This window comes from Homarus americanus, unplaced genomic scaffold, assembly GCF_018991925.1.
Source record: "Homarus americanus isolate GMGI-L3 unplaced genomic scaffold, GMGI_Hamer_2.0 scaffold33556, whole genome shotgun sequence".
In the NCBI taxonomy this organism is placed as follows: Eukaryota; Metazoa; Arthropoda; class Malacostraca; order Decapoda; family Nephropidae; genus Homarus; species Homarus americanus.
Genome location: NW_024713392.1, coordinates 393770 through 420723, shown reverse-complemented (window position 1 = coordinate 420723; position 26954 = coordinate 393770). Strand labels below are relative to the sequence as shown.

At 43.6% G+C, this 26954-nt stretch overlaps 1 protein-coding gene across 2 annotated transcripts in view; it reads left to right on the top strand.

The window, feature by feature from the left end:
- Positions 1 to 26954, top strand: part of LOC121871956 (cadherin-86C-like) — a 175694-nt gene that overhangs the window by 19535 nt on the left and 129205 nt on the right. For both annotated transcript variants that reach the window (XM_042374585.1, XM_042374582.1), the window contains exons 3-5: positions 6991 to 7211; positions 8981 to 9064; positions 24395 to 24526. In XM_042374585.1, the coding sequence (XP_042230519.1) occupies positions 6991 to 7211; positions 8981 to 9064; positions 24395 to 24526 (437 nt within the window). The remainder of the gene's footprint in view (positions 1 to 6990; positions 7212 to 8980; positions 9065 to 24394; positions 24527 to 26954) is intronic.

The window sequence follows — 26954 nt, the reverse complement described above, 5'->3', positions numbered from 1 at the left end:
AAGGGATTTTCCTGCATAGTTGCATGAATTAAATTGTATTAATTTTTATTTCTTATAACATCACAGGCATGTGTAGTATACGCTTATTAACACACACACACGTGTATGTCAACAGCCGTCTGTACAGTGTAAAATCTTTAGTGCGAGACAAAAGAGGTCCGGGGGAGGAGGAGGAGGAGGAGGAAGGTTTAGTGGGCTGTGTTGACCACTCTGAAACATTCTCAACCTGACAACACGCAACGCACGGAACCTGGTGTGTATAATACAGTTTATATATATATATATATATAATTATATATATATAATTATATATATATATATATATATATATATATATATATATATATATATATATATATATATATATATATATATATACTGCCGGGGAGCTTGAAGAAGTATATACGGAATAGATGCTGTTCGTCCGTCTGGCCGTTTGTAAAAAAACATTTCTCAGGACAGGTTGTCTTGCAAAAAATTATCAACGTTCTGTTGTGAGGATGGCGATGGTGTTGAGAAATAATCGAAAAAAGTAAGAATAACTGGAAATGAGTCTAAAAACGCTCTTCTTAAAAATCACAGCATTATATTTTCTCACTTAATCTGCCCTCGACGATGAATACTTTGATACATCGCGAAGACCTTTACTAGCTGTCCCTTGACTCACTCGAGATCACGAGGCTGGCCATCATGGCCTGGACAACAAGGTATTGTTTCTCTTCGGGCCACTAAAGTTCCTTGGTGGTCATTCCGGAACTACTACACCTGTCCTGTCGAGAAAACGGCGGATGTAGAGAGTGTTGTTTTCTTTTTTATTGCACCTAGTAGGGAGGGCACGCTAAGGGTGCCACGAAAGGGTTTTATTGAGAGGGTCACTACCATTAGAGATTCTGTTTGTAAGACACAACACCAACTGTTATTAGGTACAAAGAGAACCGTTCCTTGACAGCATTACCAACCTTGACCCCTGTCATGTAGGGGGAACCTTACCTAAGGCATCAGTTGGTGTGGTCTCTGGACAACTTGCGTGAGAAGTTTTTGTGGTTCAGTTGATTTTTTAGAAAACCTGCAAGTGTAAAAGTTTTAAAAGAGCAACACTCTCCCTTCCCTTCCCTTCCCTTCCTTTTATTGAGCCAGATAAACGATATCCTCCACTTGAAGTACTGAGGGATTCCTGCCACCATATTGTCGTGTTTGTGGTGGAAGCCTCGGCAGGATCTTCTCTTCTCTCTCTGATTTGCTGACACGAAGAGCGGCCTCGACGCTTCTGGGATTATGTGGTCATGTGAGCTGACTGAAGGTGGGGGAGGGGTGTGTGCTGACGGCTGCTGCGTGTGTATCTGGGAGTTACCTCAAGTGTTTATTGATGTCTCTATGGTGATATGTTAGGGGGGAGGGTTGATGATTGTGTTGGGGGAGAGGGAGTTTGATGTGTGTGTTGGATTGTGTGTGTGTTGGAGGAGAGGGAGTGATGTGTGTGTGTTGGGGAGAGGGAGATTGGTGTGTGTTGGAGGAGAGGGAGTTTGATGTGTGTGTGTTGGAGGAGAGGGAGTTGATGATTGTGTTGGAGGAGAGGGAGTTTGATGTGTGTGTTGGGGGGAGAGGGAGATTGTGTGTGTTGGAGGAGAGGGAGTTTGATGTGTGTGTTGGAGGAGAGGAGTGGTGTGTGTGTTGGGGAGAGGGAGTTTGGTGCGTGTGTTGGAGGAGAGGGAGTTTGATGTGTGTGTGTTGGGGGAGAGGGAGTTTGTGTGTGTGTTGGGGGAGAGGGAGTTTGGAGGAGAGGGAGTTTGATGTGTGTTGTTGGGGAGAGGGAGTTTGATGTGTGTGTTGGGGGAGAGGGAGGTGTGTGTGTGTTGGAGAGGGAGTTTGATGTGTTGGAGGAGAGGAGTTTGATGTTTGTGTTGGGGGGAGAGGGAGTTTGGTGTGTGTTGGGGGAGAGGAGTTTGATGTGTGTGTTGGGGAGAGGGAGATTGGTGTGTGTTGGAGGAGAGGGAGTTGCATGTGTGTGTTGGGGAGAGGGAGTTTGATGATTGTGTTGGAGGAGAGGAGTTTGAAGTATGTGTTGGGGAGAGGGAGTTTGATGTGTGTGTTGGAGGAGAGGAGTTTGATGTGTGTTGTGGTGCGTGGTTGGGGGAGAGGGAGTTTGGTGCGTGTGTTGGAGGAGAGGGAGTTTGGTGTGTGTTGGAGGAGAGGGAGTTTGGTGCGTGTGATGGGGAGAGGGAGTTTGGTGCGTGTGATGGGGAGAGGGAGTGGTGGTGTTGGGGAGAGGGAGTTTGGTGTGTGTGTTGGAGGAGGGAGTTTGATGTGTGTGTTGGAGGAGAGGAGTTTGTTGTGTGTGTTGGAGGAGAGGGAGTTTGTTGTGTGTTGGAGGAGAGGAGTTTGATGTGTGTGTTGGAGGAGAGGGAGTTGGATGTGTGTGTTGGAGGAGAGGGAGTTTGGTTGTGGGGAGAGGAGTTTGTGTGTCTGTGTTGGAGGAGAGGGAGTTGGATGTGTGTGTTGGGGGAGAGGTAGTTTGATGTGTGTGTTGGGGAGAGGGAGTTTGTGTGTGTGTGTTGGAGGAGAGGGAGTTGATGTGTGTGTTGGAGGAGAGGGAGTTTGGTGTGTGTGTTGGAGGAGAGGGAGTTGGATGTGTGTGTTGGAGAGGGAGTTTGGTGCGTGTGTTGGGGAGAGGGGTTGTGTGTGTGTTGGAGGAGGGAGTTTGGTGTGTGTGTTGGAGAGGAGTTTGATGATTGTGTTGGAGGAGAGGAGTTTGAAGTATGTGTGGGGGAGAGGGAGTTTGATGTGTGTGTTGGAGGAGAGGAGTTTGATGTGTGTGTTGGGGGAGAGGGAGAGAGGCGTGTGTGTTGGGGAGAGGGAGTTTGATGTGTGTTGGGGAGAGGAGTTTGATGTGTGTTGGGGAGAGGGAGTTTGATGTGTGTGTTGGGGGAGAGGAGTTTGATGTGTGTGTTGGGGAGAATGAGTTTGGTGTGTGTGTTGGGGGAGAGGGAGATTGGTGTGTGTTTGAGGAGAGGGAGTTGGATGTGTGTGTTGGAGGAGAGGGAGTTTGGTGTGTGTTGGGGGAGAGGGAGTTGATGTGTGTTGGAGGAGAGGGAGTTGGTGCGTTGTTTGTGTGTGTGTTGGGGAGAGGGAGTTTGGTGTGTGTGTTGGAGGAGAGGGAGTTTGGAGCGTATGTTTGGGAGAGGGAGTTTGGTGTGTGTTGGAGAGGGAGTTTGGTGTGTGTGTTGGAGGAGAGGAGTTTGATGTGCGTGTTGGGGAGAGGGAGTTTGATGTGTGTGTTGGAGGAGGGAGTTTGGTGTATGTGTTGGGGAGAGGGAGTTTGATGTGCGTGTTGGGGAGAGGGAGTTTGATGTGTGTTGGAGGAGGGGAGTTTCGTGTGTGTGTTGGAGGAGAGGAGTTTGATGTGTGTGTTGGAGGAGGGTATACTGCAGATAGATATATGAGACCATTGTATTGTCTCTATGTTTGGGAAGAATAGTCCTTTATTCTTCATTCTTTTTCTTTGCATTTTTCCCCCATTTTCTTTCATTTCTGTTATCTTCTGTTTATTCGTTTTCTTTCTGTTCTTTACTGCCTTCAAAATCTGGTCTTCATGCTATCCTCTGAACCATTTGAGTTAACGTGACCTAAGATGAGCCACATCTACCATACGATAAGTTCACACGTTGAGTTTCAGGTCACGCTTCACAGGTCAATGTTACGTCTTCATATGCTAAAATATAGGGATTATTACACCTCTTAATCACATGAAATGACCTCAATTGAACACTTAGCAAAGGTCAAAGAGTGCCACTAAGTAGGGTCACGGTGAGGTGGTGCTGTAATAGGCATTAAGTTACATGTCTGACACAGCTTCATGACTGTATGGCCAACTGTGTTTGGGAGTCAGGTGTATGTATGTATGTATGTATGTATGTATGTATGTATGTATGTATGTCATGGCGACCTGTGGTGTAATGGACAGCATGCTCTCTTTGCAAGCAAGTGAACCCGGGTTCGATCCCCGGGCAGGTGTGAAACTATGGGCAATTTTCTTTACGCCATTTGCCTCTGTCTACCCAACAGTAATTGGGGAGCTGGATATTAATCGATTTGTGGGTCGTTTTCTGGGATAATGGTTAGCCAGTGCAGTTGGCGAGTTGTCCGGTCTTCTCAGACTATTCCTTGACACTGGGTCATACAACTCGTTAACTAAGGGTGTGGTTGTTGTGTTGGCTATGCTTCTACACCTAAAACACATTCACGCCTAGGTGGCCCTTAGGCCGGCCATCCTCGATTTTGAGGGCTTCCATTATGTATGTATGTATGTATGTATGTACAGACAGTATGTACAGTTTCGACATTCTTGACGGAGCATAAAAGAGCTGCCGTAATTCTTAAACAGTAAATTTGTATTCAAAAGAAAAGAAGAATTTTTTAATAAAACACTGACACTGATTGCGAGTAATACTATATATATAATCTTGTGTGTAAGTTATATTGTATAGCTTAGTTAAACCATTAATCTCTCTCTCTCTCTCTCTCTCTCTCCTCTCACACACACACACACACACACACGTCCAGTACAAAACAACGTCCCACTGTGCACGCCAAAAATGTCAGGTCCACTAACCCTGGTAACTTGTTCCTGCCACACACACTATACAGTAATGCACAGATTCGTGGAAACATGTCGTCGTGTTGTTTGTTTACGTTCACAGTCCACACCAACGACTGTCAATAACTTGTTACTAGTTATTGAAGTACAATTTATGTTTACACACACACTAGATTACTTTCAAATAGTTACTACTTTATCTACCTCACAGCTGTTGATAAGTATAACAGTATAACTCTATTAATAGTTATACAGTCAGTAGGAACATCTGTCTTATGAGGTTATAAAAAAATATTGACTCATTCTCTTATTTTGCCACACACAAAATACTCATTAGGTCAAGGTTGTCCACATTAGTCGAGGTGGTTTGCTGCTTCAACTATATGCATTACATGTATTCCCCGGTGATATACCAACCCTCAATGTGCTCTAGTCTCAGCTGATTACAATCCTGAGGGCTGTATTTACGTCTCACGTTTGTTTATAGCTCATGAAGCCACTGTGACGTAATTCTGTCCCCTTCCCTCCTTCCTCCGCGTGCTTCTCAACAGTAATCTCCGACTTACACATCAAATTCATGGCCAAAAGAATTCACATTAATATCTTTCACTCACGTCAATAGTCCGGGACCTTGCCATAGAGTATAGCTGTATAGGAGGCGCCGTTATTTATAGTATGTGTCAGTAACGAGGTCTATAGAGGCAATGTGGCCATCCTACCACAATGGACTTTTTTTAGTGACAACATAGTTCAGGTAAACGTAGCAGCTTTCCGCCATATTGGAGGGCATCGATTTACAGTACAATTAGTTAGTGAGAATTGTTGAGAAGTTCACACAGTTATTAGTGTTCTTGACTTTCTTTGTTTTGTTTTTTAGGGTTCCGTAAGGAACATTTCAACAGTGTTCCTTGAATCTTAAAATTTCTATGGTAAAAAAAACAACAGACAATTTTAGAAAAATCTATAGGAGTTTTTTATGCTTGACGTTATTATTTTTAATCTTACTCGTGATGAATATCAACTTGTAGTTTATTGTTATTTTAATTCGTTCAACAAGTAAGAACAGAAAAGTTATGTGCTGTAGACTTGGTCGATCAATGGGTCGGTCTTACCTCCCCTGACTATGTTCAGTAAAAATAACACATCTTTAGAGGAGCTGAAGAACTACTTACGCCTTTAACGAACTAAACACCAGTTTGGGTGATGAGAGATATTTGTGTCGGTATCCACAACAAGCGCCAGTGTTTACCTTACCACCCTGGCGGGGTAGATGAATGCCGTGCCTAAAGAGTTCGGTATGTCCTCAATTAACTGTGTCAAGTCTATCAGCTGAAGATCCATTTGGCTGCAAAATAAATTAATTGCAGTGACATAGTGTACACTATTATGAGACAACTTAATCTTTAAAAGGCCCATTAAGGTGGGAGCAAATTTGGTTTACCGATTAATTTAATACGTACGGAAGTTAATAGGACCTACATATAAATGTGTATATTTTCATTTATTTCAACAAGCCTGGACAAGTGTCATTAACGCCTTTCTGACATATAAATTCTGTGATCATATACCAACTTCAAGGTGAAATAAACCACGATCAAGCCCCGAATTGTCTCCATAACACCATAAAAGTAATGAAGTAATGTAATTCGTAAACAAACCACACGACCTTGATCACAGTGTATTAAAAGACCATCAAATACTTTCACATTGTTCCTTATGTTTGACGAGGTGATCACAACACAGGCGGAAGTATAATGTAAATGTCCTCAGGCTTTCAACACCATCACTGACACATCTCCTGGTCTCATACGCTGTCTAGTTTTCCTGTTTTTCACTTGGTGTCTTTCCCAGGGTAGTGATGATGACTGGCAGACGAGAAAAACAAAAACATTCTCTCTCTCTCTCTCTCTCTCTCTCTCTCCAGTTACCGAGTCTCATAATGTCACAAGAGAGCATCACTGATATATTGTGTAAAGTATCACATTGGGCGCCTCTAGCCACACAAGCATGACGTCTTCCAGTAGAGCAGCGTACATTTTTATATCTAGCGAACGTACACGAGCGACCACTCCTTGTCCAGAGGTTAGGTTAGGTGTGCAGTGGTTAGGTTAGGCTTTGTAGTAGTTTGGTAGGTGTGTAGTAGTTAAGTTCGGTTAGTTTAGTGTTGTTATAATTAGGTTAGCTAGGTGTGTATTAAGTTAGGTTAGGTTTGCAGTCGTTAAGTTAGTTTAGGTTAAGTTTTCAGTTGTTAAGTTAGGTTACTGTAGGTTCCCAGAAGTTAGGCTGAGTTCTATTATATTTCACACTAAGACCTGCTGTACCTTCTCTAGGTTACTTTGATCTCCGTTTAATACTAAAATAAAAATCACCTTCATCATCATCTTCTACTATTACAGGCGTAGACAGTGAAATGATCTCGGTGGAGTCGGACTACCAGTACGGGTATGTGTACCTGCGTGAGCGTCTCAACTCCCGCAAGAACTACACCTTCGTCCTCACGGTAACTGACACTGCTGGCGACACTACAGAGGTTGTATCCAGGATCATCCCCACCGACGGCAGGACCGCGACTTCAGACATCTTCCTGAAGTACTCCGCCTCAGCTGTTGTTGCGGAGGTCAGTAACACACACACATAGTATACTGGAGTGGAGGTGTTGGAAGAATTATAATAATTTAGTTCATCTTCAGGTATATTTGGGTTTTTTTCATGGAGGCTATTTGACCACCGCCATGATAGTTCAAGATTACTTGGGGATCAATAAGAAAAAGTTTTAGGACACTACCAACAATATTTAGACAAACATGTAATTGAAAATGTTTTTAAGTCACTTATGGATGTTTTGGGATTATTTTTAAGTATTTAAGGTCACCTTTATGAGTCTTGGATTTATTAAGAAATAATTTTGGGTTATTAGTCTGGATATTTAAGGATTGCTGGAAAGGAAAGGTTTTAGGCCACTTTTATTAATATTTAGGAATTATTAGAATGTGTGACAGTAAGGTATCCCGTTTAAAAATTTGAATTGTTAATCGTCATCGTACAGTAACATCTCTCAACCCTCGTCACGAACACACTGACATGATTAGTTGAATTGTTTAACCGTTTCCGTGTAAGAACGAGTCTGAAATCTCACATGAATACACATGTCTTTAAATATTAACCCCATTCATTAGGATTTGAATTTTAACCGTATAACAATTCTTAGCGTTATTTCCTCTGAGATTATTCAGTTTTGAATTTTTTCAACCAAAGTATCTTGATGTATAAACGAACGTTGAGCCTTTAAACTCTAATTTGAATTATACTATAGATATCTCAACACAGTTACATGAATACAAACTTGATTACTGAATATTTAAACTACCAAACAAATTAAGTTTTATTAAATATTTAAATTATCGACCAGAAGTAAGAAACAGATTTGAGTATTGAATGCTTGAACTCAGGAATGCGCATTTGAAGTCACCTTTTAAATTCTACACAGTCAGAAGAGCCATCAGCAGTGAAGGGCGGCCACTTACAGCTCAGATATCATGACCCCAACCCAGCAATTGAGTGAGGGTAGGGCGGGACCGTGATGATACACCGCCACCACCACAATAACACAGTGGACTACCTGACCTGTACTGTCTGACGGCGAGACACACTGATCACACAGGGGGGTTTATAGTAGGTGTTGTGGGCCTGGCCTGAAGTGATGAAGTTTGACAAATGTTCTCCAGAGTAACACGCGATTGAGAAGGATTCTTAACCCTTTGAGTACGGTGACATAAACCTAGAGTATGACAACTTTTTTTGAGTACAACAATCCCATAAATACGATATCTGATCCCCATGAGTACGATGACTTAATTTCTTGAAAATGATGACTTACGGAATTAGCATCGTACTCGAGGGATTACAAAAATCGTACTCGGTAGGCTAATTCAGAGTGAAGACATCATACTCAAGAGGCTAATGGTAGTAGGCTGGAGGTGGTAACATCTTGTCAAGCTGTTATGGATGGTATACAACTTAAGAACTATTTAGTCCTGGTATACATTTTGATGCAGTTTCATAAACGTTCAGTATGAGTATCAGCAGTATATAAACCCGTTAATTTGTCTGTATTTACTATATATGATATACAGAATACATCATATTAATTATACATTGCATCACACAATCAGAAGTACCATCCTTACCAGTTGAACATGGCCTCAGTTAGTGACCGTTGCGAAGGCCGACTGCTGAAGTGGGTCTCCTAGCTACATACCTTCCCACCCATTGATATGTCGTTCAGTATCTCATATATGTTGGGTACAGTTTCAAACAGGAATGTAGAGGGACTATAGGTCGTTGATGTACAATATTAAGTTAACATGACCCCTCTCCTTCCTGCAGGACGCCAAAGTGGGTCACGTGGTCACTGTCTTCATCGTGAGGTCGAGTAAGCTCCTGTCGAATGCTGTCGAGTTCCAAATTCTGGTAAGTGTAAATAATGACCATTAACTACAGTGTTTATACAGATCAGCTGATTTTCCATCTATTGATTGTCAACACACATCAGCTGATCGTGGTGAGTTAAAACAGTAATCAGGTGGTAACTAACCAACTTGATAATACTAGTGGAGGACGTCTGCTGTTTACAATAAATAGCACAATTTGTGTTTATAATTTTCTGTGGCAGACGGACACCCACAGTTCAACGTGTCATAGATCATCTAATATGTTGACCTCAAGAATGTCTTATTGCTAGTAGGCTCGTGCGGTGGCGGCTCGTGTGGTGGCGGCTCGTGTGGTGGCGGCTCGCGTGGCGGCGGCTCGCGTGGCGGCGGCTCGCGTGGCGGCGGCTCGCGTGGCGGCGGCTCGCGTGGCGGCGGATCGCGTGGTGGCAGGGGTGGCTCGGGCGGCGGCTGTGTGGCGGTGGCTCGTGTGGCGGCGGCTCGTGTGGCGGCGGCTCGTGTGGTCCGCATTTCAAACTGGTCACGTTTTTGTGTACTGTATTATGATTTTTGTCAGTTTGTACAGCTGCTTCTCTCTAGCCGGTGTCAACAAACATCAGCTGACCATAGTGAAAACATCAACACTAACCACCTGATTCCCCCTCCCCCCACACACACACACACACTCCTAGCCTCCTCCTCACCTGGTGAAGATAAACACAAGTCAGCTGAATGTCTTCCCTCCCCTTCAGATGGTAATTAGTTGTGTGTGTGTGTTCGTGTTTCTCTCAAGGTTGGTCCTCATGTGGTTTTCTTGCCCTGCTTGTATGTAATAGAGTGATTCAGTCATTTACTGTAGGGTCAGGAATTTCTTATATTTACGAAGAGACAGCAAGAGAGATTAACCAAATTGCTTTTATCATCACCCTCCTCGTGTGACCAAGGCTGATAATGGTGATGGTGGTGATGATGGTGATGCCACTGGAACGTTAACGAGATATAATGAAGATGATGAGAATAACAGTTTTGTGAGTTTGTCTTGATATTCCTTGTGTGTGTGTGTGTGTGTGTGTGTAACCCCCCGCCCCCATCATTGCTGTTATTGTGGACTTTTTCGTATTAATATGAACTTGATGCGTTTGTAGAGGAAGAGGAGGAGCATGTGAGAACTATAGCTTGTTCGGTTAAGTTTTATCATCGGGTCACTCACTCTCTCACTTTCTTTCTGTCACTCATTTCTCATTCACTCATTATTTCGTTCGCTCTCTCTCTCTCTCTCTCTCTCTCTCTCTCTCTCTCAGTGCAGCCAACTCAGTCCTTGTCCGTAAAACACGTAGTATTAAAATTCAAAGGACTTCATTCCACTGATGACGTCACCTACGTCATCGTCGCCCTTGACGTCAGGCGGCAGGACGGTCAACAGCTGGGGAATGTTTGAGGTGTTCTTAACAGGGTAACAAGTATGGTCGTTCGTGTGAGTGTTGGTGCCAGTTAGGGTTCTACTAATACGTCCTGTCGTACTTAGGAAATACATTAAGATTTTTTTTGAACAATTCTCTATTTAATCATAGTAAATAATAATAATAGTATGCATCATCATTAAGGGGACACATGTACAATACCTGTATATACTATATGAACCAATTTTCATATTTATTGTTCTAAATACAAGTATATTCTGTACAACTCAACACGACCTCTTGTTTCTGTTGAGTGACCTTTGACCCTATGAGTCTTTTATAAGGTCAGATTAATAGAAGGTTGATTAAGAAACAATAAAGGTGTCTGGTGTGTATCAGATCAAGGTGTACTTCTGGCTGGGGTGTTATGTTGAGGTGAGGGAGTGACGATTAGTTGTTTGTAACACACACACACACACACACACTATGACGTATTGACCAACAAAATTACGATTAATGGTTGGTTATGAATCATTTCTACCGAACCTAACAGTTCTGACCATCAGGTGAACACAATACGGTACACGTAACCTAACCTAACCTAGCGTGGTTAGGGGGTGTTACGGCTGACCTAACACCCTGATGAATAAGGTTTTGTTCATTCCTGTGTGTTAATGTTTTATTGCACTCCTGAATACGTTGTTAATCAAGCTAAGAGAAAATATATAATGGAAGAGAGATTAATTTTTCCATCGTATATTTTCTTCATCCTCATATGTTTATTATTATTATTATTATTATTATTATTATTATTATTATTATTATTATTATTATTATTATTATTATTATTATTATTATTTTACAGTCAGGGTAACTAGCGCAATACGACAGTCACTCTACAACGAGATATAAGCCATTGACTCGGCACTACTTCAATGCGCGCGTAATAACTGAAATGAAAACACAATTTAATTCCGTATATAGTATGCTTAATTCATAAATATATTCGTCCATGATTTAGAATTTATTTGATATATTACAAAGGCTTCGTTCGCGTGTGTCATTTGGTTGTGTTGAGCCAAGTGTTGCTGTCTCGTGAAGGCAACTTTTATGTTCGATTTTCTCGCCAATTTTAATCAGAATGTTTTTCATCTCTTTAATAATTTCCCGCCTAGCCTGTATTGTTTCTTGTTTGTGTTCGTAGGCCGTAGTGTTGTGGCAAGGCAAGAGTAAACCTGTATATAAACCCTGGTATAGTGTCATGGCAAGAGTAAGTCGTTTTACCGATCTTTAGAGGGTAGCATAACCTGGGCTAGAACAGGCACTAGTCACGCCACAACAATTACCCCTCCTCTAACCAAGGACTCAGATGTGATTACTCTTACCTCCACGCGCCGGACTGAGTGTTAATATATATATACAGTATATGTGCACGTTACAGGGTGTGTGAAAAGCTTCTTCCTGGTGTGAAATACGTTGATTTAATTAAGACAAAATAAATAGTTGACTAAATACAGTATATCAAGAATTAGTTAAAAGACTTCTCAGGCACCTGGATACGTATGGTCCTTGGATAGTTACCTGCTTGGATGTTGCTAATTAACTGCTTTTACCTGCCTGTCTTCCTGCCTATTGCTGTCTGTTTAATTAAGGGGAAATTTTACCTCAGCCAGCGAATGTTACAGGCGCCATATTGGATTTAGCTGCTCCCTCCCCCTCTCCATTTATTAGTTGTTACTCGTTGACTGAGGACTTACGAGTGACTTTATTTCATTCGTGGTTCATAGGTCAAGGCCACTGATAAGAGGTCAAAGGTCAAATGTTTCTTTTCTTTTCATTACCTTCTCAAGTATCTAACTCTACCTTCCTAAGTCTCTACCTTAACTCTACCTTCCTAAGTTCCCATCCTAAGTCTCTACCTTAACTCTCTACCTTCCTAAGTTCCCATCCTAAGTCTCTACCTTAACTCTCTACCTTCCTCAGTTCCCATCCTAAGTCTCTACCTTAACTCTACCATCCTAAGTCTCTACCTTAACTCTCTACCTTCCTAAATGCCTACCTTAAGTTCCTATCATAAGTCTCAACCTTCCTAAGTTCATTTAAGGGTATTTTAAGGGCGTCTCTATGGGTCTGTAAGAGGTTTTAAGACATTTTGTTTTAAGTTTTAGTTGGTTTAGGTGTGTGTGTGTGTGTGTGTGTGTGTGTGTGTGTGTGTATTAAGACACGTGGCGGGAGGTGCAGGGGTGTGGTCCGTGTCCTGGTCCTCACCCATGTCATCCGTGTTTATTAAGTGTGGACACGTGACCTGTGTGTCCTCCGTCAGTATGTCGAACCTCTTATCAGGGGAAGATCAGCTCCAAGTCGTTGTCAAAGGTGTTCACTGAGTCATCTCCCTGTTGACGACTGCTAGAAAACACCTGGAGATGAAACACCTCAACCATCTTGTCTTGTTATGGTTCTGTCTGTCTGTCTGTCTGTCTGTCTGTCTTCTCTAAACTCTCTCTCTCTCTCTCTCTCTCTCTCTCTCTCTCTCTCTGCATGCTACAGCGACAATATTACAGACTACATGAAGATTTATGGTCAATTGCAACCGTTACAGCAGAGATTATGTAATGTCGTTTAGAATTAGTGTCTCCTGGGATTACAATAGTGTCTCCCGGGATTACATTAGTGTCTCCTGGGATTACATTAGTGTCTCCTGGGATTACAGTAGTGTCTCCTGGGATTACATTATGGTGTCTCCTGGGATTACATTATGGTGTCTCCTGGGATTACATTATGGTGTCTCCTGGGATTACAGTAGTGTCTCCTGGGATTACATTATGGTGTCTCCTGGGATTACATTATGGTGTCTCCTGGGATTACATTATGGTGTCTCCTGGGATTACAATAGTGTCTCCTGGGATTACAATGAGTGTCCTGGGATTACAATAGTGCACTCCTGGGATTACATTAGTGTCTCCTGGGATTACATTAGTGTCTCCTGGGATTACATTATGGTGTCTCCTGGGATTGCATATGGTGTCTCCTGGGATTACAGTAGATGTCTCCTGGGATTACATTACAGTGTCTCTTGGAATGACATTAGTGTCTCCTGGGATTTACAATGAGTGTCTCCTGGGATTACATTAGTGTCTCCTGGGATTACATTGCGGTGTCTCCTGGGATTACAGTGAGTGTCTCCTGGGATTACATTAGTGTATCCTGGGGGATTACTTTAGTGTCTCCTGGGATTACAATAGTGTCTCCTGGGATTACATTAGCGCTCCTGGGATTACATTAGTGTCTCCTAGGATTACAATAGTGTCTCCTGGGATTACAATGAGTGTCTCCTGGGATTGTGGCGCTCCTGGGTGTAGTAACCCCTGGGATTGTTAGTGTCTCCTGGGATTGCATTAGTAGCTCCTGGGATTACATTAGTGTCTCCTGGGATTACAATAGTGTCTCCTGGGATTACAATAGTGTCTCCTGGGATTGCATTATGGTGTCTCCTGGGATTACATTAGTGTCTTTCTGGGATTACATTTGAATGCTCCTGGGATTACAGCCCAATGAGTGTCTCCTAGGATTACAATAGTGTCTCCTAGGATTACAATAGTGTCTCCTGGGATTACAATAGTGTCTCCTGGGATTACATTAGTAACTCCTGGGATTACATTAGTAACTCCTGGGATTACATTAGTAACCCCTGGGATTACATTAGTGTCTCCTGGGATTACATTAGTAATTCCTGGGATTATAATAGTGTCTCCTGGGATTACAATAGTGTCTCCTGGGATTACAATAGTGTCTCCTGGGATTACATTAGTAACTCCTGGGATTACATTAGTAACTCCTGGGATTACATTAGTAACCCCTGGGATTACATTAGTGTCTCCTGGGATTACATTAGTGTCTCCTGGGATTACAATAGTAACTCCTGGGATTACAATAGTGTCTCCTGGGATTACAATAGTGTCTCCTCGAATTACATTAGTGTCTCCTGGGATTACATTATAGTGTCTCCTGGGATTACACAGTGTCTTATAGGATTAAAGGAAACTATTTTTTTTACAAGGTTAACAGTGTGTACAGTAGATGTGTGGTCCAGTGAGTTAGTACCGGTGTGGGGTCATCCTTAACACACACTGCGATGCCAAGTGTCTAATATTAGGGTTTTCTTACAGTATTTCGTCCTGGTAGGTTAGGTTAGGTGCCGTCCAAACCGCCAATGGTGTTAAATCGCTTGGTTAGGTTAGGTTAGATATCGTCCAAGACGTTAATATTGTTATAGCGTTAAGTTAGATTACGTTGGCTTAGGTTAGGTTAGGTTACGTTACGTTACGTTACGTTACGTTGGGTTGTGTTGGGTTGGGTTAGGTGAGGTTAGGTGAGGTTTAGGTTAGGAATCGTCCAAGGCGCTAATGGTGTTATATCGCTACTTTAGCTCCTGCTTATAAAACATACACATCGTATCAGTGATAAATGACGGCGTGTATACGAGGCAGATTGTGTTTGTATGATTGTTTTAGTGCGTTTGTGTGCTTATATGTGCGAACAGTATGTGTGTAGTCTACACAAGGTGTGCACGCGAGGGCCGTTAACTTGGCCACAGATCCCCAGAAATTTGTTATTCTCTCTGTTGAACTACGACGCAGAAATGGCGGCCGAATTACTCCGAGACGTGACCGTAGACAAGTACGTCCTCAGACTACCTGTTATAGGGAAAACTTGATGTCGGAGTCATGAATCACATTGTCCTGCTCTGTTGTTCCGCGATGGTAACACTGACGCCCACGTCGGCGTCTTGTTGTCCCTCGTTGGTAACACTGACGCCCACGTCGGCGTCTTGTTGTCCCTCGTTGGTAACACTGACGCCCACGTCGGCGTCTTGTTGTCCCTCGTTGGTAACACTGACGCCCACGTCGGCGTCTTGTTGTCCCTCGTTGGTAACACTGAAGCCCACGTCGGCGTCTTGTTGTCCCTCGTTGGTAACACTGACGCCCACGTCGGCGTCTTGTTATCCCTCGTTGGTAACACTGACGCCCACGTCGGCGTCTTGTTGTCCCTCGTTGGTAACACTGATGCCCACGTCGGCGTCTTGTTGTCTCTCGTTGGTAACACTGAAGCCCACGTCGGCGTCTTGTTATCCCTCGTTGGTAACACTGACGCCCACGTCGGCGTCTTGTTATCCGTCGTTGGTAACACTGACGCCCACGTCGGCGTCTTGTTGTCCCTCGTTGGTAACACTGATGCCTCACGATGACGTCATTTTATCCGTCGTTGGTAACACTGACAATGCATTATCCTCGGGTGACGTCATGACTCACGTGCGGGTTTGTTTGTAAACACTGGTTTGTGTTGTATATTCAAGTCCACATCAAAGTTGAATTACCGAGTTAAAGAGAAGGAAAAGTTGTTTTGTGTGTTCTGGGTTAACTGTCTCAGATGAATGGAATTTTTCAGTTAGACCTAAACGTGAGGTAATTTTTAGGTAAATATTTGTAATTTAGTTCAGAGTGAAAACTGATTAATGTTCGTAATTATTTGACGTTTGTATTTTATTTCCTCTACACAGTTTTATCTTTTGTTAGTTTCTATTATTAATATTCTTATGTTTACGACTATTTTTAGTGTTCTATAGATACATGTCAATCACTGTCTGTACCTCTCTCTCTCTCTCTCTCTCTCTCTCTCTCTCTCTCTCTCTCTCTCTCTCTCTCTCTCTCTCTCTCTCTCTCTCTCTCTCTCTCCGTGGAAGTTATTTTTTTAGTTTATATTCTTGGAAGGTGTTGTCTTACTTAGCGATAACATTCCGAAGAAGAAGAATTATTTTCATACTTAAACGCTGCAGGTGAAAATAATTTAGCGTGTTGTGTTCTCGTGTGTGTGTGTGAGAGAAATGTCAAGGTTGTACACACGTGTTCTTGAATTATGTGTACGTGTGCGTGTTGACTGACATATTGAATTGCCATGTAGGAAATATATCTAACTTTTTTCACTTTCTCTTTGTTTTCCTCCATTCTCCTTTTCGTTACTACTAAGACACCGAACAGTTGTGTAGAAAGTATTTAACGAGTCCAGAAAAAAAAATTAAATCACCCAGTATCTCCATAATACCACAACCAATATATCATATGTACCCTCAGCCACTATATAAGGTCAAACGAGTGTCCCAGATACAGGGATTCATGTATTAAAACACACTACCGAACTCCAGAACTCGTTAAAAAGGACACATTATCAATCCCGACACTCAGAGATATTGAAACACTTAATTTTTTATATGTGGGTAATTTTAAGTGTCACATAATTAGGAAAATTGGGTTTGGTTTACTTAGAAAGACGATTGTTTTATTTATTATTTATTATTTAAGGGGTTTGGTTTCTTAGGGTTAGTTAAATAGGGTTTCAGGGGTTTGTTACGTGGATTTTGTAGTTCATGGGTTCGTTACGGATGGGTTGTGGTTCGGGTTCGTTACGGAAAGTTTGTGGTTATGGGGTTCGTTAAGGGGGTTTGTGGTTCTGGGTTTTTTTAAGGGGGTTTGTGGTTCTGGGGTTCGTTAAGGGGGTTTGTGGTTCTGGGGTTTGTTAAGTGGGTTTGTGGTTATGGGGTTCGTTAAGGGGTTTGTGGTTTTGGGGTTCGTTAAGTGGGTTTGTGGTTCTGGGGTTCGTTAAGGGGGTTTGTGGTTCTGGGGTTCGTTAAGGGGTTTTGTGTTTCGAGAGTCCGTAATATCGATAGTGTCTTAAACCTGAACATTTACGCAGGGTATGACGTTAAGTTGTGTTATTAACGCTTGATGTTGTGAACAGAATGGTAACATAAAATTGAATTAAGTGACACAAATACGTACAGTCTCAGAAACAAATATCTTCCCAAGTTTTACCGGATACATAACGGAAAAGTTGAACCATCCGACGGACGCATCTGTGTACCACGTAAACAGTTGACTGTCCTGTGGAATCTTGGAAAAGGGTAGCCACGTTACACCATTGATTAGCATAATTACTTTCTTACTCTGATGATAATTCACTATTGGGTATATGTGTTCGTATTCCACAACTAGAATAGTACCGGTAAGTCCGCTAATTCAAAGCATCATTCGTTGAACAATTGGACGTGTCAAGCGTACCAACTAACCAGAGGTAGTCACTGTTACGCATTCAGTACAATCCGGCAGGTTTCAATATTCATCGACCAAAGCTGGGAAGATATTCGTTTCTTAGACTGTACAACCCAGTACTTAATTCTGTTCTTCCAAAGACGCGCTATACACTTTACTGATACTTGCTATACACGTTACAAAGACCTGAGAGAGAGAGAGAGAGAGAGAGAGAGAGAGAGAGTTAAATGGTCGATGTAATGGAAAAAAAAGAGAAGCGCTTTGAAATTAGTAATTCTTCTCAGTCTGTGGTATCGTGTGGCTGGATGGAGGGGGAAGAGGTTGGTGGGTGAAGGAGTATTGGGAGTGAGGGTGGAGAGGTGAGAGGAGGGTGAGGGGGATAAGGGGTGGTAGGTGGGATAAGGATCAGTAGAAATGGCAGGGAATTGTAGAAGGGGGGGGTGGTTGGGAAGGTTAGGAAGAAGAGTGGTAGGATAGGGAAGAGGGGAACGGAATAGTGAGGGGGGTTGTGAGATGGAGGACTACTGGCGCCTCTGTACACACACACACACACACACACCCTTGTTATGTAGGTGTTATGTTCTGGGAAAAGAATTATAGTGAATCGTAATAGTCAGGGAGCGTGGGGAGGGGGCGTGGAAATAGTAGTAAGTGAGGTGGTGAAGTATAGTATTGGAGAGTGGTTGAGGAGAGGAGTGGGGGGGGTAGCGTGCAAGGTCGCATGGAAATCTAAATGGACACTCTCACCTCTCCTCTCCTTCCTCTCTTTCCTCTCTTCCATTTTCTCTTTTATCTGAATTCCTTTCCACTTATTCCACATCTTTTTCTTCCCTTTTTTTCTTCCCTTCTCATTTCCCTCTTCTCCTTATCTTCCACTTCCCTCTTCTCTTTAGTTCCCCTCCCGTCCTTTTCCTCTGTTTTATCTCTCTTCTTCATTTTCTTTCTCTTCCTCTCTGACTTAACTCCACCCTTCTCACCTCTCCCTTTCTCTTCCCCCTTATACCTTCTCTTCAGGTATTCTCCCCTTTCTTCTCCTCTTCTACCTTCATTCTCTTGACTTTTTCTCATCTCTTCTTCTTTTAGTCTCTTCCCCTCCTTTCCCCTCCTCCCCTCCTCCCTTGCTTCCTTTCCGCTTCTCCCTTGTTGACCTGCCCTGGTAACCGCGTGTGTGTGTGTGTGTTTGTGTGTATTTAGTGTCTCGTGTGTGTTTGTGTGTACGTGTTTTCTCATGTGTGTGCTTGTGTGTACGTGTTTTCTCATGTGTGTGCTTGTGTGTACGAAGTATCTCGTGTGTGTGTGTGTGTGTGTGTGTGTGTGTGTGGATGAATGTTGGAATGCAAATATGAGTATTTACACACACACACACACACACACACACACACACACCTACCTTAATTAAGCTGCTAAAACAAAATGCACGAATAAAAACAACTAAATACAAAGATTAAATTATTAAAAGAAATTCATTTAGTTTATTCTTAAGTAAATTCAAAGTTTATACAATACATATTTTTAACATAGACTGGTGCCATGTGTATGATGCGTCGACCCGCTCCTCCTCCTCTTCTTCCTTCTGTTCCTCCTCCTCCTTCAATTCTTCTTCCTCCTCTTCCTCCTTCAAGCTTTCCGCCTGCTTCAATAGTTCCTCCTCTTGCTCCTCTTCATCTTCCTTTTCCTCCTTATCCTTTTATCCCTCTTCCTTTTCCTCCTCCTCCTTAAGCTCCTCCAACTCCTCCTCTTCCTCCTCCAGAACAGGCTATCATGCCGTGGCGGAGTCAGCAGGCGCGACGGAGCCAGCAACGGCAACTTGTAAACACATTATGATATATAGAGATTAGACATGGAGACGTGCACTCAGTCTACCACAGTTGAGTCTTCTTAGGCTGTACTCAGTCTACCACATCTGACAGTCTTATTATGTTGTATTCAGTTTACCACAGTTGATAGCCTTTTTAGGTTGTACTCAGTCTATCACAGCTGACAGTCTTGTTAGCTTGTACTCAGTCTACCACAGTTGAGTCTTCTTAGGTTGTACTCAGTCTACTACACCTGACAGTCTTATTAGGTTGTACTCAGTCTACCACAGTTGACAGTCTCATTATGTTGTACTCAGTCTACTACAGTTGAGTCTTGTTAGCTTGTACTCAGTCTACCACAGATGAGTCTTCTTAGGTTGTACTCAGTCTACCACACCTGAGAGTTTTATTAGGTTGTACTCAGTCTACCACACCTGACAGTCTCGCTACACCTACACCGTAACCGTGTAACACAACGTGGCCGTAACAGCTAATATGAGTCACCGTATAACAACTTTTAGTACAATATTACCAGAGCTAATTTGTGATCGACCTTTTTTACATAGGAAGAATGTAACCAAGTGTTGAGTTGTTTGACCACCTTGTATAGTGTGACCAATTGACGTGAAGTATACTGTGTACCATAATGACCTCTGACCTTCGACCTTCAGTATTTAATGTGTATAATTTCAGTATGAATGATGTGTATGGCAGGTATTAAGTTGGCGGCAAGATAAAGGGATTTTTGTATACTGTAAATACGGTGAGAAGTTGTTGCCTGAAATGAAGTTTGTGTAGGTGTACCGTGTTCGTGAGAGTTAGATATAGGTGTACCGTGTTCGTGAGTGTTAGATATAGGTGTACCGTGTTCGTGAGTGTTAGCTGCATGTGTACCGTGTTCGTGAGTGTTAGATGTAGGTGTATCGTGTTCGTGGTGTTATATGTAGGTGTACCGTGTTCGTAGTGTTGCTGTATGTGTACCGTGTTCGTAGTGTTAGCTGTATGTACCGTGTTCGTGAGTGTTAGATGTAGGTATATCGTGTTCGTGAGTGTTAGATAAGTTATCGTGTTCGTGAGTGTTAGATGTAGGTGTACCGTGTTCGTGAGTGTTAGATGTAGTTACGTGTTCGTGAGTGTTATGACCGTTGGTTAGATGTAGGTGTACCGTGTTCGTAGGTATGTACCGTGTTCGTGAGTGTTAGATGTGGTGTACCGTGTTCGTGAGTGTTAACTGTATGTGTACCGTGTTCGTGAGTGTTAGCTGTATGTGTACCGTGCTCGTGAGTGTTAGCTGTATGTGTACCGTGTTCGTGAGTGTTAGATGTAGGATCGTGTTCGTGAGTGTTATATGTAGGTGTACCGTGTTCTGAGTGTTAGCTGTATGTGTACCGTGTTCGTGAGTGTTAGCTGTATGTGTACCGTGTTCGTGAGTGTAGGATGTAGGTATATCGCCGTGGGAGGTTAGGATGTAGGTGAATGTGTTCGTGAGTGTTAGATGTAGGTGTACCGTGTTCGTGAGTGTTAGATGTAGGTGTACCGTGTTCGTGAGTGTTAGCTGTATGTACCGTGTTCGTGAGTGTTAGATGGTGTACCGTGTTCGTGAGTGTTAGCTGTATGCACCGTGTCGTGAGTGTTAGATGTAGGTGTACCGTGTTCTGAGTGTTAGATGTAGGTATATCGTGTTCGTGAGTGTTAGATGTAGGTGTATCGTGTTCGTGAGTGTTAGATGTAGGTGTACCGTGTTCGTGAGTGTTAGATGTAGGTGTACCGTGTTCGTGAGTGTTAGCTGTATGTGTACCGTGTTCGTGAGTGTTAGATGTAGTACCGTGTTCGTGAGTGTTAGCTGATGTGTACCGTGTTCGTGAGTGTTAGATGTAGGTGTACCTTGTTCGTGAGTGTTAGATATAGGTGTACCGTGTTCGTGAGTTAGATGTAGGTGTACCGTGTTCGTGAGTGTTAGATGTAGGTGTACTGTGTTCGTGAGTGTTAGATGGTGTACCGTGATCGTGAGTGTTAGATGTAGGTGTACCGTGTTCGTGAGTGTTAGGTACCGTGTTCGTGAGTGTTGATATAGGGTGTACCGTGTTCGTGAGTGTTAGATGTAGGTGTACCGTGATCGTGAGTGTTAGATGAAGGTGTACCGTGATCGTGAGTGTTAGATATATGTGTACCGTTCGAGTGTTATATGGGTGTACCGTGTTCGTGATGTATAGGGTGTACCGTGTTCGTGAGTGTTAGTGTAGTGTACCGTGATCGTGAGTGTTAGATGAAGGTGTACCGTGATCGTGAGTGTTAGATATGGGTGTGTTGAGTGTTAGATGATAGGTGTACCGTGTTCGTGAGTGTTAGATATAGGTCGTGTTCACGTGTTCGTATGTTCGTGTTTCGTGAGTGTTAGATTAGGTGTAATATAGGTGTACCGTGTTCGTGAGTGTTAGATATAGGTACCGTGTTCGTGAGTGTTAGGTGTACCGTGTTCGTGAGTGTTAGATTAGGTGTACCGTACCGTGTTCGTTAGTGAGTGTTGAGTCTATAGATGTACCGTGTTCGTGAGTGTTAGATGTAGGTGTACCGTGTTCGTGAGTGTTAGATGTAGATGTACCGTGTTCGTGAGTGTTAGATATAGGTAATAAATGTATACCTGGGTTGCGTGTTGGTCCAAAATGTAAAGTCATCAGTTAAAGTTGAAATATTTCGTGTGTGTGTGTGTGTGTGTGTGTGTGTGTGTGTGTGTGTGTGTGTGTGTGTGTGTGTGTGTGTGTGTGTGTGTGTGTGTGTGTGTGTGTGTGTGTGTGTGTGTGTGTGTGTGTGTGTGTGTGTGTGTGTGTGTGTGTGTGTGTGTGTGTGTGTGTGTGTGTGTGTGTGTGTGTGTGTGTGTGTGTGTGTGTGTGTGTGTGTGTGTGTGTGTGTGTGTGTGTGTGTGTGTGTGTGTGTGTGTGTGTGTGTGTGTGTGTGTGTGTGTGTGTGTGTGTGTGTGTGTGTGTGTGTGTGTGTGTGTGTGTGTGTGTGTGTGTGTGTGTGTGTGTGTGTGTGTGTGTGTGTGTGTGTGTGTGTGTGTGTGTGTGTGTGTGTGTGTGTGTGTGTGTGTGTGTGTGTGTGTGTGTGTGTGTGTGTGTGTGTGTGTGTGTGTGTGTGTGTGTGTGTGTGTGTGTGTGTGTGTGTGTGTGTGTGTGTGTGTGTGTGTGTGTGTGTGTGTGTGTGTGTGTGTGTGTGTGTGTGTGTGTGTTCAGGGCGTTATTAGCCATAATGTAATATGAATGTGGGGCGCGTTCTTGTTGTATCGGAGTGGATAATGAAAAGGGTATGGAACTAGATTGACCGTTCTATAGTGCTACATACATACATACATACATACATATACATACATAAAAATATACTTTCAAGCTGGTAAGTTGAGATGTACTGTATACGTGTAGAGGAGGGAGGGCGAGGGGGCAGAAGTGGATCAATGTGTTGTGGTAACTCACACCTTGGGGGAGGGAGGAGGGGGAGGGGAAGAAAGTGGGGAGTGGGAAGTAGTGAGGAGGAGGAGGAGAAAGGAGGAAAGTAAAGGAAGTGGGGAAAGAGGAAAACGGAAGAGAGGATGAAGGGAGAAATAAGGAGAAGAGCAGGAGGTAGGTGAGGGGGGAAGGAAGGGAAGAGTAGTGAGGAAGGTGGGAAGAGTGAGATTAAGGAAGGGAGGGAGGATGGAGGAGAGGGAATGGGGGGTTGAGAGAGGATATTTAAGGGTTTCTTGGTGTAGAGAGGAGAATGAGGTGAGATAGTGTTCAGAGGCGAGTATGAAAATATGAGGAGGGGGGGATGAGAGGTAGCTAGGAAGGTGGGGGAGGTACAGATGTAGCGCCTCACAGTATTGCTGCCGTGATCCAGATTGCATATATTGTAGAGGTCAGGTACTGTTTTGCTTTTCTCCTCCCTCCTCCCCACCACCTCCCCACACCTTACTTCACGCTCTCCTCCTCATCATCCTCCCCACACCTTACTTCACCTCCATCTCCCCCTCCCTCCCCACACCTTACTTCACGTCTCCCCCCTCCCTCATCCTCCCTCACACCCTTCACCCTCCCTCCCTCACCCTCCCCCACCTTACATCTCCCTCCCTCACCCTACCCCCTCACCCTCACCTCCACGTCTCCCTCCCTCACCATCCCCACACTCCACCTTCCCACACCGCACGTCTCCTCCCTCACCATCCCCACACCTTACCCTTCACGTCTCCCTCCCACCCATCTTACCATCATCCTTCACACCTTACTTGTCGCCCCTCCCTCACCCTCCCCACACCTTACTTCACGTCGCCCCTCCCTCACCCTCCCCACACCTTACTTCACGCCTCACTAAGTATTGCTTACTAACTTGGCTAAGACTCAATAGAATAAAAGAAAAATCCCTTACCTGCGAAAACCTTTATCTGTGTGGTCAGTAAAGGCTCTCACTTCAGTCTGTGCTTACTTGTTGTGTAACTGCTTTACTGACAGCCATGACCCTGGCCCATGAATCGCAGAAAATCGTTGGATAAAGTTTTCGCCTAATAGAATTTGAGAACGTCTCTCTCTCTCTCTCTCTCTCTCTCTCTCTCTCTCTCTCTCTCTGTGAGTCTGTTTCACAGCCTGTGACAGACGAAATTGAACAGGGATTATTTGACCTAGATACGCCCTCTTATGTCTAGTAAGAAGCCAAGAAAACAAGACTGTCCCCACCACACTGTGTAGAGATAAAGTACGTCAGCTGGAAGAAGCCTTAGCATCTTAGTTATTCTTTAGGAATTTTAAAGGCCTAAAATTTTACGCTAGCTATATCACCACCTGAGAGGTTAATTGATGAAAAGGTAAAACACATCTGTATACATTTTTATCCATCTTTTTGTAAAATATATAAATTATTATAGGTTATTCTCAGTGCGTAGACTTTTAACATTAAAGAGTTCGGAGCAAAACACATCACTGACGCCTTAAATCAAATAACATAGATGCAAATTTGATATAATTAAGCACCATACCGCAACTGTTAACACCAAACACGGGAAGTAAACACTAGACACCCGCTTAACATACTCTCTTACTCCCCTCCGCAGGGTTCCTCGGCCGAGATGTTCAAGATTTCGTCGCGGCTGTACTCGTCAGACAGTTACCGGGGAGAGTTGGTGTTGCAGGGCCAGCTGGACTACGAGGTCAAGAACCTACACGCCCTGCAGATCTGCGCTGTGGTGAGTACCTCAGTTATTGTTCTTTATGGTGCACTTAAGAATGTTTTAAGTTGGAATGAGGCCTTTGAGGTTTTTCATCCAGCCATTATTTCTGGGCGGCACAAGGTCGATGAAAGCTGTTGTATTGTACGATATCTTACAGTCGGCGTCCACACCTTGGGTAAGTTTTACACTGAAGGTGATGAGTGATGTCATTGATGAGGTGTGCTTCTATGTATAGTGAGTGGCTGATGAGGGGGAGCCAGAAGTGTGGTGGGGAGGAGGGATATTACCAAGTGTCCCTCACCAGAAACAGACTAATCAGTTTCCTAAGGAGTCAATTACAAGGTATAATAAGCCATTTGTTAAGTTAAAAGAGCACGTGTCAGGTACATTAACACAGTGTATGTAATCAGGTGGTTGTCGTGCGTGAAGTCACTGTCCGAAAAAGATGAAACTGCGCCACAATGGTGTTGGTGAATCGTGACGCTGTGTGGTATGTGATCCTTTTTACTGAACAGCAGATGGTTAACACGTGGTCGATGATCTGTCGTTTATCGCCTTCAGGAGTTTTATATTTAGTTTAACACGTCCTCTTAACATGTGGTGGGTGAAGAAGGCCCACACCACATGGCCAGGTCTGGGTGATGTAGCTTAGAGTTTTATCTGGTGTGTGGATTGTGTCTCTCTCTCTCTCTCTCTCTCTCTCTCTCTCTCTCTCTCTCACACCCAAGACTCGTGAACTTCCGGGTTGTGAACTATGAGGGTGATGGCACACAGCACAACAATTGTTTCCTCGTGGCTAGTCTTCACGGGTCGTAATATCCACGTAATATCACGGCTTCATCACGACATGCATTACAAGAATCCTGTGTGTCTGTACGTTCTTTGTCTACAAAAAATTCTGTGAAAATAATGTGCATTGACCGTGAAAAGTGTACATGTAGTTTCTATGTTGGAGATGACACGATAAAAGTTTACATTGGTCTTGAAAATTTTGATACGTACTGGAGCCCTGTCAGTGTTATGTGTTGCTGTGCTGCTGTGGCCGAGTCATTAAGAGTACAGCAAGATGTGAACTGGTGAGGAACGCTGACGGGTGGTAACTTCTCCTGTTTACTGCTGTAGGTCATGAAGCAGTCAACTTGTTCATGAATTTCTCCCCAAGATAGATGATTTTTTTAACATGTTGAGGTTAATTGTTGTCTTGTGATTAATTACCAGAGTGTTTAACAACCTTGTTGTTTGTAGTCCGGTGTAAACAAACATAACAGCAAACAGCCCGTCGTTCCTCGCAGTGGCAAACAGAATCAGGGAATTACCTCACTTAGGCCATGACACAAACATTGGGGGCTTGTATGACGTAGAAATAACAACTGAGACTTTACTGTACTGGTCGTCCTGTTCTCTCGTCCCCTGGTGAAGAGAATGAGAGAGAACTAAGTAACACACACACACACACACACACACACACACACACAGTTCCTCGGGTTCAGTGGTGTAGAGGCGTGGTTGTTGCTCGATAACCTAAACTCTGCTTCCACTGACGTCAAGGCGTGGGCAGCAGGCTACCTCTCTTATTGACACGCTGCACGACCCCCCCCTCCTCCCCCTCCCTTTGTTCCTGCTACTGTTGTGGCGTATTTGCGGCAGCTGTACACCTGAGATGAAGGTACAACAGCAATGGTACAGCACTTACAGAGTTGCGGTAGTTCTGACATGAGTTAATGTTTTATTACGGCCAACAGAACACAGCGTATTACCGGTATGTTGTGGTGATGTCTGTCTCAAGAACTTTTGTTGTGGTTATTACTCAGTTTCAGGAACCTTTTGGGTGCGATTTACGTCTTTACCATAACTCACTCACTCACTCGTCCAAATGTCCACCTTACACCCAGGACAGAACAAAGGGTGGCCATTAGTGACGAGTGACCCCCGGACAGGTGTGATGGAGACTCATTATTACCTGTCAAGGTCCTACCCCTCGACCCTCGTGTGAGTTGCTGACATCTCCTCCAACACTTTTTCTTACATAATCATCTCCTCCAACACCTCCTCCTCCAACGTTTTCCTCCTTCAACATCTCCTCCTCCACCATCTCCTCCAACACCTCCTCCTCCAACACCTCCTCCTCCTCCAACACCTCCTCCTCCTCCAACACCTCCTCCTCTCCTACACTTCCCTATTCTTCTTTATCACTTACGTCTCCATCTCCTCGTCCCCCCTCTCCAACACCTCCCTCTCTACGGACCAAACTTTACTCCCAACACCAGCAGTTATTGTTAAGTGTCAAGACATACTGATTGAAACCAAAGGAAGAAAATAATAAAGAAGTTAAGTCAGAGTTAAAAGACAAGTACAGTGTCTCTCTCTCTCTCTCTCTCTCTCTCTCTCACACACACACATCACAAGAAGGCTGTCATTGTTGTATGGTAATGACCCTTAATTA